This window comes from Vigna radiata, chromosome 7 (genome assembly GCF_000741045.1).
Source record: "Vigna radiata var. radiata cultivar VC1973A chromosome 7, Vradiata_ver6, whole genome shotgun sequence".
NCBI classification, from domain to species: Eukaryota; Viridiplantae; Streptophyta; class Magnoliopsida; order Fabales; family Fabaceae; genus Vigna; species Vigna radiata.
The window spans coordinates 51,228,015-51,241,628 of record NC_028357.1 but is presented as its reverse complement, the minus strand read 5'-3'; the positions used below and the strand labels follow the sequence as shown (position 1 = coordinate 51,241,628).

At 30.5% G+C, this 13,614-nt stretch overlaps 2 protein-coding genes across 3 annotated transcripts; one reads left to right on the top strand and one right to left on the bottom strand.

The window, feature by feature from the left end:
- Nucleotides 1-705: 705 nt before the first annotated feature.
- On the bottom strand, nt 706-3,172 carry LOC106766586. Its single transcript, XM_014651305.2, has 2 exons — nt 2,719-3,172; nt 706-880 (listed from the first exon to the last, which is right to left on the bottom strand). Exon 1 carries the CDS (start codon nt 3,170-3,172, stop codon nt 2,723-2,725), a length of 450 nt encoding a protein of 149 aa, XP_014506791.1. The 3' UTR covers nt 706-880; nt 2,719-2,722.
- A 3,181-nt stretch (nt 3,173-6,353) lies between these two features.
- Nucleotides 6,354-13,003, top strand: LOC106768814 (synaptotagmin-5). Of its 2 annotated transcripts, none has more exons than XM_014654153.2 (14): nt 6,354-6,861; nt 7,348-7,422; nt 7,502-7,609; nt 7,949-7,981; nt 8,060-8,149; nt 8,662-8,778; nt 8,926-9,063; nt 9,227-9,646; nt 9,783-9,917; nt 10,562-10,780; nt 10,922-11,200; nt 11,374-11,499; nt 11,869-12,174; nt 12,570-13,003. In XM_014654153.2, the coding sequence occupies exons 1-14, from the start codon at nt 6,649-6,651 to the stop codon at nt 12,795-12,797; spliced, it is 2,487 nt and encodes an 828-aa protein (XP_014509639.1). In that variant the 5' UTR covers nt 6,354-6,648; the 3' UTR covers nt 12,798-13,003. The 2 variants fall into 2 exon arrangements, with proteins under 2 accessions (XP_014509639.1, XP_014509640.1); XM_014654154.2 differs by having other exon boundaries at nt 6,747-6,861; nt 7,506-7,609.
- The last annotated feature ends 611 nt before the right edge of the window (nt 13,004-13,614 follow it).

The window sequence follows — 13,614 nt, the reverse complement described above, 5'->3', positions numbered from 1 at the left end:
ATCTACGTCTACTCATTATTTTTTAAATAACATATATATAAAATATTTAATTATTTAAAAAAAATTGTTAGTTTTTTAAGAATTAGCATTTATAATTTTTAATTTTTAATACTTTTTAACATTATATCTTTTTCACTAGAATTGTATTTATCAGAAAATGTTTAATTAAAATCTTATTACATAAACTAGTTTTAAATCATTAAATATAAAATGACATGTACAAGTATACATTTATTTTAGAAAATTATATTCAAATTACTATTGATTAAAATTTATTTTAGAAATATAGATAGAAACTGTGTATTATAATTGTTTTTAATATACGACCCAGAATTAAAGAGTTAATCTCAATTTTAATCGGGAAATTTATTTATATCAATTAATAAAAATTGGTGTTTACTATTTTTAATTTTAATTTTTTTAACAATTTTTAATAACAAAATTATGATTTTTTTTGGTGAATTTTCAAATTGAAAATTTGCTCATCAAACGTACCCATTGACTTTAATTTATTAAAATAATTATGCTAAATATTAGTTTTTATTTATTAAAAAAAATATTTATTTTCTAATTGAAGTTCAATTTTAGTGAAAGACATCAAAATAGATAAAAAAAAGTAATTATAAAAATATATGAAGATGAAATATGAAAAACAAATAAAAGTTTTATTTAGGTACACATATGGAACAATGTGAAATAATAGAAAGTTTATTTATTCTTACAGATATTGATAAATAATAAATATTGAAAGTAATAGAAAATTTATTTATTGTAAATTAGAGATGGATGAAAACAAGGGTTTAGTGGTCCTCTTGAAAATAATTTGCAGCAGCTTGTTGACTCCGACGTTATTTTTCTTTTCATGAAATAAACTCAAGAGCTGTAAAAGTAAAAAAATTACATAAATAAAGAAACTAATACAACAGCTAATATGTTCATGCATGATTTTATCACTGTTAAATCATACTTAAATATGTTTTCTTTATACGATGATAAAAATAATTAAATTATTATTATTTATGATATTAAATATAAATTTTTAATAATTTTATTGTAAATATATTGATTTTATAAGTATTAATTCAAAAAGTATTTAAATTGTTTAGAAAAAAATATGAATACAAAATATACTTTATATATAGGTATAAATACTTAAAAAATATATTTGCTTAAAAAAATTATTAAACTTATGCTTTAAGACTTTTAAAAAAATATTATTAAGTTTTAAAAAATTATTAAAGTTATGCTCAATACTTCACAAAAAATATTAAGCTTATAGTCAATACTTCAGAAAAGATATTAAGCTTATAGTCAATAGTTCACAAAAATGATTAAGCTTAAGCTTAGTACTTCACAAAAAAATATTAATCTTAACTATGCTCAATACTTCACAATAAATTATTAAGCTCATGCTTAATACCTCACAAAAATGGTTAATTTTATCTTTAACACTTCCCAGAAATTGTTAAACTTATCATTAATACTTCACAAGAATTATTGAGCTTATCCTTAATACTCACAAGAACTATTAAGCTTATACTTAACACTTCACAAGAATAAGTAAAGTCATACTTAACATTTCACAAGAATTATTAAGCTTATGCTTAATGTACTTCACAAGAATTACTGAGCTTATGCTTAACACTTCCTAAAATGATTATGTTTAATACTTCACAAAATGATTAAGCTTATGCTTAACACTACATAAAATGATTAAGCTTATGCTTAATACTTCACAAAACTTGTCAAGTTTATGTATAATATTTCACAAAATCATCAAGCTTATGCATAATACTTAGCAAAATTATTAAACAAATAATTATTAACTTGAGATAAGGTTATCCCAGCTTAATTCTAGACATGGAGAAGGTGAAAGATGAAATATGAAGGAGTAATGTATCTATTGGTAAAGATTTGAATTAATAGGTATCCCAAATTAAATTAAAAAAAAAATTCAAATAGGGATGTATGTAAGGTAATTCAAAGTTAATATAAAAAGCAAAAGTATGAATAAACAAATGTAGAATAATCATACAGAAAAATATATGTGATAAAAGAATAGATACAATATCCCGATAAGAAAAACAAAATCTATTAAATGAAGTAAAACCTTAGTTGCAGCAAATCTAAAATTTCAAAGGGATGGGAAAATCTCCAGTGAGCAGATTGACGTTCTCAAAAGCGGGAAATGGTAAAAATAAATATGATAAATGAGAAAAACTACTACACACTGATTTGGGTTTCTAGGAAAAAAAAATCCTAAAAATATATTAAAGAAAAAGAATAAATAGAATACAGGTATAGAATTTTACTATCATCTTCTTATGTGAAATTTTTATATTTATTAAAAGAAAATAAATACTCATTTTTTATATTTCGTATTTATTGTATTTTTCACCTGACTTTAGAAATGTTGTATAATTTATAAACACCACGGCAGAGAACGAAATATTTAAAATTAAAATGAGAAAAAAAAAGATTAAAAATCAAATAACAATGGAAATAAAAGCTCCTTCAGTCCCAAAAAAGATATTTATTTATTCTCGAGAAAGATATTTCTTGTTATCCTGCATCTGTAGAAAGAAAAAACTCCATGGTGTTATTCCGAAGTAATAATCTATACAACAAATCAATATACATCTTACTAAGTTACAAATCTATCAGTCATATGTGCTTATTAATAATTTCAACAAATAATAAAGTGATAAAGAAACTAACTTGTTCATAAGGATCCATACAAATCGGCGAAGTGCAACAATGGTGTATTGGAACTGTCATTCAAGAAATCAGATTCCAACATCGAAAAATTGTTGTAATTGGATTTCACCTCGCTCATGTTGCAGCCGTCTTCTTCGTCCGTGCTTACCGAAGCGGCCGGCTCGTTCTCCTCAGACTCTCCCTTTAACTCTCTCTTTAACGGTGGAGTAGCCGGTTTAAAGGCGTCGGCGTCGCCAATGGCAGTATCGTCGTCGAGATCGGAGCGATAGATTCCGGTGAGCTTCTGAACGAGCTCCTTGAAGTGACGCTTGTGCGTCTGAATGATCCTCGGTGATTGCGTGTATATGATCACTGGCTCCTTCTGCTGTACCCTACTCACTGATGATTTCTTTATCGTTTGAGATTGCTTGTTGATTTTCAAGGCACGTAGTACCTTCCCCGTCTTTGGATTCATGGATAGTTAAATTAATTTAGATGTACGATTGTGGTAATTATATATATCGTTGAAATTCTTATTAATTATTAAATTATTAAATCATTGAAGCTAAATTTTTGGAAAAAATTTAAAAAAATATGCACGTGTACATATACGTGGGAAATGTTAGTTGAGAAAAAGGAGAACAACCATGCCACGTGTGGCGTAGGTGTCTTTTTTACCGCAGCCAAAGGTTCCACGTGTCTGAGTGCCTGCGAGTTCAGCTCTAATCCTACCTAGCAACAATTTTCTTTTTCTATTTTTTTTCCTGTTTCCATAAATTGTTAATTGGTGACAGATATTCCTAACCAATCAGATCCCAGAACATTCTAAAGGTGATGTCGTTTTGTCTGTTTTGATCTGCTAACCTTCTACGGTTTGTAAGTTTAATTGATTTACAAAATTATTTCAAACTTTTAAATTCAGTTATAAGATCTAATATATATTAATAAATTATTTTACATTAATTTTAATATACTTTTTTCTCTATTAATATTGAGAAATTAAATTTTAAAATAAAATAATAGCACTAAAAATGAATACATTTTATCATTTTCAAAACATTGTACTTATCACCTCGCAAATACTCGGATAAATAGTCGATCATTGAAATTAAATCCAGTATGAACATCTCTATCAATTAAGTGACGCGAAAAAAGTATATAATAAACTGAATATTTTTTGTTAGTAAGCATCATTTAGGAATACTCAAAATATTTAGAGATATTAATTATGGTGTAAAATTGGTTCTAACTTATTTTTAAATAAGTTTTTTTATTTTGTTAATTCACTAAATGAAGAGTCTTAGAGAAACTTCAATATTTAAACTCTTTTCTTAATTAAAAACAAATCTAATTCCAATAATAAAAATCCATTACAATAATAATCTTTTTAATATTGAAAAGATGTATTGTTATTTTGTTATTAGGTTGTTGATTAAATAAATATATCTTAGTTATTATATGTAAATATCTCATTCTCAATATATACTTCGTATTTAATAGTATTTATTAGAGAGTTTTATAGGTGTATATTCCTCCGTTTTATTAGAGAAATTTGAAGGTGTATATTCCTCCGGTTCTACCCAGAAGCTCGGTCCAACGTCAATCAAGAATAACAACTTGATCCTTGAGATCAATTCACTTAAGACCGTTTGATCAAAATCTGGTAAGCACAATAGTGAATTAAGATCAGGATTAAGGGAGACTTAATGTAATTTGTTTTGTGTTCTTCAAATTAAAAAAAAAAAAAAACTTAGATATTTCAAATTAAGTAAAATATAATTTTAATCCCTGACAAATTAATTTTAAAACAGTTTTAAAACTCCTTTTAGTTTCTCAAAATCATAATATTTAATTTTAAGAAACTAAAAAAAAAATTTAAATCTTAAAACTAAAATCTGAATTATTCTAAATTTCAGAATACAAAAATATGATTAAATAATTTAAAAAACTAAGTTGATATTTTCTAACTGACAATGAATTTTTAAATTAAAAGTAAAGACATGCGCTTTTTATTAATTCAATAGAAGTATTTCAATAACGTTTATATTATTAATGAGGTTTACTCTAAATAAACATAGGGACAACTTTGATTTATTTAAAATATTAAATTAAATTAAAAAAATATGAAATACCAAATCAAATACAAAGAAATGAATAAAAGTTTAAAAGTATACTTTTTTTTTATAAAAATTAATTATTTGATATTAAAATAGAAAGAAAATAAAAACAAATATCCGTACGAATACCTATTATACCCTAAAGATGAGATAAAACATAAATTTTATAGCCATTAACTATAAGTATAAGTATGTGAAAAAAGAAATTTCTTTAAAAATAAATATGATATAATAAAACTCCGTTCCACATTCTTTTCCATCCCATGAATGAATCTCTTCTATACCTTTGTAATTTAATTCAATGCTTAGTTCAATTTTTTTCTATTTCAAACAGCTATTTTCTTGTCTTTATTAATTGAACTTTATTTTTCTTAACTTATTTACTTTATTTTTAATTAAATTTAACATATTTTAAAAATAGCAATAAATAAAATAATACACAACATAAGTGGTTTATTATAAACTTAACACATCTTATATATTAAAATATTCATTATAAATTTTAGTTATTCATATAAATGATCAATTAATTTGATTTTTTTTAAACTAAACTAAAATTTACTTTATTTGAAGAATTAAATCTGCAACACCTCACATGTTCACTGACTATATCAGTCATGTTCTCAATAAATATTAATTTCATTCAAACTAAAATTATAATTTCGAATTATTTTATATTAAATGGAACGGGCAAACAAAACACTCCCACATGTTATTTTCTTGCGACGTGACCCTGCATATTAAACAAATATTTGTTATTATGTATTTAAAATATAATAATTATTTACCCAAAAATAATATTTTACTTTACTTACACAAAAATAAAAATTGATTTTTGTCGTTAAATAAGCTAAAATTCTAATTTTAAAATATTTAAATTTAAAGGAAACATGCAGATAAATCCTGACACTTGTCATTTTTATATGATGTGACTTGAGTTGCTTTTTAGATTAAGGTATTGCCAAGCTGATCAAAATGATTGATTTTTTTCTTCATGCAGGAAAAAAAAAAGTTATTGCCTCATTCAAGATAAATTGCTTCATTATCTGGACCCTCTTATTTGAAAATAATATCTCTGCTATAAAACTTTTAGAGGCTTTCTTTTTATTAATTGACATTAAATATTAAATTTGAAGTGAATTTTATATATATATATATATATATATATATATATATATATATATATATATTTAAGTTCGGTAGTTAGGTTAGATATCATTCGCAATTATGTCACATGCTTTTGCCTCCATTATCATATTGCAGTATTTTTTTTTTGTTATAAATAATATTTTTTTGTTTTACTTAAAAAGAAACAGTTATTTTATTCAACCACATCAACTTTATCGTAATGTGTTGTCTTTTGTTGTGATAAAATATTATTTTCTTAAGATTATAATTAGTATATAAACTAAGAAGTATATATATATATATATATATATATATATATATATATATAAATTAATTAATATTTTGATTTATATAAATGCGTCTGGTATAAAAACATCTCCTAACCACATATTATCTTGCAAAAAGGTGAAGAATGATGACTTTTATTGTGTTGTGAGAATTGAAATTGACGTTGTTTTCAGATTCACAGTTTTCTTCTATAAAGTGCTAGTTCTGTTTTGTTAGTTTTGTTAGATGCCTCGGTTATCTCCCAAATGTTCCATTCCTGATCCTCGATGGATATGCATTTCTTGCTATGCTGTCTTTCCTTTCCTTTTCTTTCATTTACTGTTACCTCTTCCAATCAGAATTTTCTCAGAACAACCATACATAGCTGCTAAGAGCATCTTCAGAAAATCAGAAAGTTGGTTTTATTTCCCTCACTGCCATGAGTAGTACCGAGAGTAAGAAAAGGTTCAATCCTATTCATCTTGAAGATGCTGCAGTGGACATGTTAAACCATGTGGTGAAGGTGAAGGAGAAGATGGGCTGGATTTCACTCCTCCTTCCTCTCATATTCATTGCTTGGGCTATTCACAGATGGCTATTTTCTTTCTCCAATTGGCTTTCTCTTGCTCTTGCTCTGTGGGCATCTATGCAAGTAGGCTATTCTTCTCTCTCTTTTTTCATCCTTTTCAATCACTGCTTTGAATTTCATAAATGTTTTTTTTTTCCTTGTAGCAATGTGTCACATTCATTCCCTTTTGAGTTGTTAAACCAAGCCTTTCAAAACTAATTTAAAACTAAATCAAGTACAAATGAGGGTTGAGTTTAATAGAAGGAGCTAGTCACTCACAATTGTTCGAGTTCTTCTCAAAAGAGTTATTCACGTTTAGTATTTCACCGAGTTATTGCCTATGAGAAAAGCACTAAAATTATACCAAATCAACGAGTTAATAAGAAGATCAGTAGATTGTAACAGTTAACGTTATTGTGTATTTGTTGGGGCTTTGTTGAATTGGAAAAGTCATTGAAGCAATTAGTCTTAATTCTGTGGTTATCTCGAGAAAGAATATTCTTTGCCACACATCAATGCCATGTTCTCCTATGCTCTTACGGTACCAATTACAATACTTCATTTTTGCAGTATGGGAAGTATCAGCGCAAACTGCTGGAGGAAGACTTGAATAAGAAATGGAATCGAATCCTACTCCAAACCTCGGTACTTTCTTCATTCCAATTCTCCCTTTCAAATTCTCAATGAGCTTCACGAAGCCTACTTTAACTTCCTGTACTTGTAGCCAGTGACACCATTGGAACACTGCGACTGGTTGAATCTGCTGTTGACACAAATATGGTCCAACTATTTTAACCCCAAGTTCTCAAGAAGGTTATCAGCCATAGTTGAAGTAAAATCTCCTCACTTCCCAATTAATGCATTGATGTAATTTAACATTTTTATTTAACTTTTAAATTTTATAATAAGCTTTCCCACATTTAGATAGGACTGCATATACTTTCTTCCATCACTTAGATGATTATATTCTGCTTCATTTTTATTTTTTGGCGTATGAGTAAATCGCTCTATTATCGTTAAGATCTGTAATTCTGCCTATGGAAGTCTATTGCATTGGAATCTGCACCGTAAGATCTGCAATTATGCTTACAGAGTACTATATTGGAGATCTGCGATGTTACTGTTGTCTTGGAATTAATTTATTGACTTTTGTCTTTCTTTTGTGTCTCAGAAACGTTTAAAGCTTCGAAAACCAAGATTTATTGTAAGTAACAATCATTTCATATATGGAAGAGTTTCAACTTGGAAGATGTGCACTAAACTAAAATAATCCTTCCTTCAGGAAAAAGTTGAGGTGCAAGAGTTTTCACTTGGATCATGCCCTCCAAGTTTGGGTCTTCAAGGGATGCGATGGTCAACCTCGGGTGATCAGGTTTCAGTTTGCATCAGATTTCAGATATCACTTCTATACAGATTTTTCACAATTTAATTAAATAGGTTCCTGGAAATATCCTTTTTATAGTTCTTATGATTTTACTCCTTGGATCACCACCACTACTTTTACTACAATCTTTGTTACTCTTGGTAGTCTTCTTGTTGAACTGCTTCTGTTGTGTGGTTTCTAATATGCTCAACTTATGTACAAGAAAAATATTAAATTATCATAGTACTGGGACTTTGAACCTTGTTTTCATGTTTAATTTGGAACCTCCCTTCTTACGACACATCAGATTGTCTAAGAAGTTGACAATATAAATCTTTAAAAATGCGGGAGAGAAAAGGGTCAACTACGTAACTATATGTAAAATCCCTATTTTCTATTGCACATGCTTTGTTGATTTAAGTTCCAGTTCAAGGTTCCTGCTGTACTATGACTATAAATGTCGATGTGTGCCCACATGTCAGATTTCAATGCGGAATTATGTTGGTATTTGATTTTGACAGCGAGTCCTGAAATTGAGTTTTGATTGGGACACAAGCGAGATGAGCATTTTGATGCTTGCTAAGCTTTCCGTTGGAACAGCCAGAATCGTGATTAACAATCTTCATATAAAGGGTGAGGTATGTAAAAACAACTTCCTATTGGGTTTTTCTGTGTCATGAAACGAAAAAAACTGTAGAAATTTAAGCAGCGGATATCAAAGTGAATTACGAGGTTAGAATTGGTTACTTTTCTTTTCGGAGTCTGATAATCACATTTTTTGGCAGCTTTTGGTGACTCCAATTCTAGATGGAAAGGCACTTCTGTATTCATTTTCGTCCACACCTGAGGTGAGAATAGGAATTGCCTTTGGAAGCGGCGCAAGCCAATCAGCCACCGAGTTGCCCGGGGTTTCTCCATGGCTGGTGTGTTCCAGAGAATCTAATTTGTGAAAATGTTTAGTAAAAGCTTATTATATCTGTCTCTATAGCTATGATTAGGAAATGAAATCTCATGGTTTGCCTCACATGTTAAGTTTCTTCGGAACATTCTTGGAGAATTTAAGTTTCTTTTTCTAACTCTATACAGGATAAACTTTTTACTGATACGTTGGTTAAAACCATGGTGGAACCTCGACGTCGTTGTTTCAGTTTGCCTGTGGTTAATTTGAGGAAAACTGCTGTTGGAGGCGTTATATACGTGTCAGTGATTTCAGCAGACAAACTTTCTTGGAGTTGCTTCAAGAGTAGCCCATCTTTGAGGCAACAGAATAGCACAACCAATGGATTATCAGAAAGCAACCTGGATGACAAGGACCTACAGACATTTGTAGAGGTAGAAGTGGAGGAATTGACAAGGAGGACGGGTCTGAGTCATGGTTCAAATCCAACGTGGGATACTACATTTAATATGGTTTTACATGATAATACAGGAATTGTTCGCTTCAATCTTTATGAGCGTCCTTCTAGCGGTGTAAAGTGTGACCACCTAGCAAGTTGTGAAATCAAGGTACTGTCTTATATGCTCTCTTTTGAGGTAGCCGAATATTAATTATATATTTATTTATTACTAGCCTTTTTCTTTAATCTCTGTGGAAACTACTTATCATCTACAATTCTACGCTAACTTTTTTTTGGTCTTTAAGATGAGGCATTGTGAAGATGATTCAACACTAATGTGGGCAATAGGACCTGATTCTAGTGCAATAGCAAAACATGCGAAGTTTTGTGGAGATGAAGTTGAAATGGTTGTCCCATTTGAGGGTACCAACTCAGCAGAGGTACAATATTTATGACCCGTGTAATAATTAGTTCCTTGTCTTCTATCAAACTCTTTACTTTATCATAGTCATAATTTGGTTATATTACATTATCAGTGTTTGATTTTCATCTAGCCAAAGCGTACAAAGCCATTCTCCTTTCCTAATCAAAATATCTATTTGCTGTTTAAGTACTAAGAGAAATTAATCTGATTGAATGACTTAACTCTTCTATATTTATTTATGTAATCACATTTAAGCAACATGATTAAACTCCTTGGTTATAGAGACTCTGGTATCATGTCAATTACAAATTTATTAAAAGGCCAGCCTAATTAGGTTAGAAAGCTCAAGAATTGTTTATGTCTCGCAATTAACATTAGTCCAGATCATTGTATGCACGAAGGGGTATAGTTTCATATTGACAGTTCTTATGGAGTAGAACTTGCAGTTGATTTAGCATTCTTTTCATCTTATGTTGATTGGGTTTGTTGTATCAAGTTCATATTACCTCACTGATATCTTCATGAAAGAGCTACCATCAAAATGTCCTTACAACTACATTGTTGCACTTAAAATGAAAGTTGTTTTACATTTCTGAATCACAATAAAATTGTTAGTAAATGAAAGTTTTATTCATGTTAACTCTTTAATCTATTCTTTAGTTAAAGGTGAAGATTGTAGTAAAAGAGTGGCAGTTTTCTGATGGTTCACATAGCTTGAACAACCTCCGTTCTAATTCTCAACGATCACTTATTGGATCATCAACTCTTCTGTCAAAAACTGGAAGGAAACTTAAGATAACAATTGTGGAAGCAAAGGATCTCGTTACGAAAGACAGATCTGGAAAAGTTAGTCCATACGTCAAATTGCAATATGGAAAGGTCAGTGGCACTGGTTTTCTCTACTGGATTCTGAATGCTTAGTATTAATTGATTAAGCGAGATCTCTTCCACATAAAGATAACCTACGCAATGGATGTTCATAACAACACTATCTTATTCTGTTGTTGATAATCTTTTCAGGTTGGTAAGAGAACAAAGGTTGCTCCTTCTACTACTACAAATCCTTCCTGGAATGAATCATTTGATTTTGATGAGAATGATGGTGATGAATACCTAAATGTAAAATGCTTCAGTGAAGAAATTTTTGGAGATGAAAATATTGGTACTGCAAATGTAAATTTGGAAGGACTGGGGGACGGGTCTATCAAGGATGAATGGATCCCACTTGAAGGAGTGAGTTCTGGTGAATTAAGACTTAAAATTGAAGTAGTTAGGGTGGACGACCAAGAAGGATCAAGGGTAAGTTTTTTCAACAGGAAATTAGCAATTCTTTTCAACAAGTTATAAAGCAAAATGATGTACAAAGCTAATACTAGGTCTATTATCACTTCAGTTATTTACTCATGCGGAGTTTTCTCTGGTCACGTTTTTTTTGTAAGCTCTAGCATGTACTAATCCTTTGATTTACACAGAGTTCGGCCAATGGTTGGATAGAACTTGTTGTGATTGAAGCAAGAGACCTTATTGCTGCCGATCTTCGAGGGACAAGTGATCCTTATGTGAGGGTGAACTATGGGAACTTGAAGCGGAGGACAAAGGTTAGAATTCTGGTGATGGTTATGACTGTAGTTTCCTGTGCATGCTACTGATGATGGTTATGGTACAAATGTGATTATAAATTGCTAATCTTGTCTTTTTGCATTGTCATTGGGCTGCCATTAATTGATGATTATATTTGTGGTAAAAGACTAATAATAAGGGCAAACGTATACCATCTCAATTTTTTCAGAATACTCTCCAGAGGGAAATCTCTGGTCTTCTCATTCAGATGTTTTTTTGTTGTATCTTTCCATTCATTTGTTACGACAGTTATTTTCACAAGTTCAATTTTCCGTTGCATTTGCATGTTCTTGATGTTTCACTCTTGCAAGCCTTGATTTTTTTCTGCGTGTGGCACTATGTGGCAGGTTATACACAAAACTCTCAACCCTCGTTGGAACCAAACCTTAGAGTTCCTTGACGATGGTAGTTCCCTGACACTGCATGTTAGGGACCATAATGCTTTACTACCCACATCAAGTATAGGGGAATGTGTTGTAGAATATCAAAGGTTACCTCCAAACCAGATGTCTGACAAATGGATACCTCTCCAAGGGGTTAAAAGTGGCGAGATACACATCCAAATTACCAGAAAAGTTCCAGAAATGCAAACAAGAAGTTCCCTAGACTCTCAACCATCTTCTTTAAGTAAATCACACCAAATTCCTACCCAGGTGAGTTCATCCTGCATGCTAGAAAACACTTATTTGTACATATACAATATGAAATATTACTTTTTCTGCTCTGAGAATGAAGTAAAGTTTGCCTTGAAAGGCAATGCATATCTATTACGATTTCACAATCAAACTCTCTTTTGTCCATATTCAGTGAGTAAAAACGTGTCTATGGTTGAGTTTCATTTGTCTATTGTTGGTCGATCTTTATGTTATTGCTTGGCTTGTTAATTGGAAATCATTGCCGTCAGCCAATATATAAATAGTTTGCAGGAGGTCTTTGGTTCAAATCTCCACACAAAAAAAATCCATAGAGGAAATTGAAATTCTATTAATTTTCATTTTCATTTTACTCTGCAATTCTGACAAACTACCGAAATTGACCTCTTTATCAGATGAGAGAGATGTTGAAAAAGTTTCGATCATTAATAGAGGATGGAAATCTTGAAGGACTGACATCAACTTTGAGCGAGTTAGAAAGTCTAGAGGATACAATGGAAGGGTACGTAGCACAGCTGGAGACCGAGCAAATGCTTCTTCTCAGCAAAATAAATGAACTGGGTCAAGAGATCCTCAATTCTTCTTCTTCCCTCTCTAGCAGTCCTTCTCAAAATGGAAATTAATTGATCCTCATCAGCATCATCTCTCTAAGGTTATCATTAACATTAGATTCTTTTATCATTCTCTTGTAATATATTGCTTATGGGAATCATTACGTACAAACTCCGTACATCTTTATCAAAGAATTCTTGCGTAGTTCCCCGCTACACAGCAACGGTTCACATGTGTAATTGATCAAGAATTTGCAATAAGTTTATGTTCCTCTACAGTTTGTCAAATTATAAAACATAAATCCCCTTTCCTTCCGTGATATTACGTGATGCGTTGAATTTTTAAAATATAAATAATTTGATTTTGAAATATATATAAAATTAAAATGGAAAATGTTACTTTGACAACGTATTTTGACACCCTTTTTGACAACGCCAGGTGTCGTGCGTTGAGTGGCCATTATTTTTAAAAGAAAAAACCTAAGGAGAAGGGCATTTGAGGAAATTGGGTTGCTGGAAATGAATTATATTCGCGCCCAGGTTAATATCTCTGGCCACCACGATACAACAGTTATCTCTCTCGCCACGAAACCACCTCTGGCCAGGATTTCGATCTGTTACGACGCCGAACCACTATTGAAGTTGCACATTCAACTCTCCGACGTCCGTCCGCCATTTAGGTTTTGGGAGTAAGTGTCGAAAGGGGCCAACATTGTTATCTGTTCTCCAAAGGAAAGGAGGGGTTTTTTTGGCTGTCCTGAAGTTATTAATCGAAAGGTTTTTTTGGCTGTCCTAATTGGGTGTTGGGGGCTAACATGGTTACAATTAGGTGGGGAGGGTACAAGTGATGTGTGATTTCAAGTGATGTGTGATTTTCATGACCAATTTG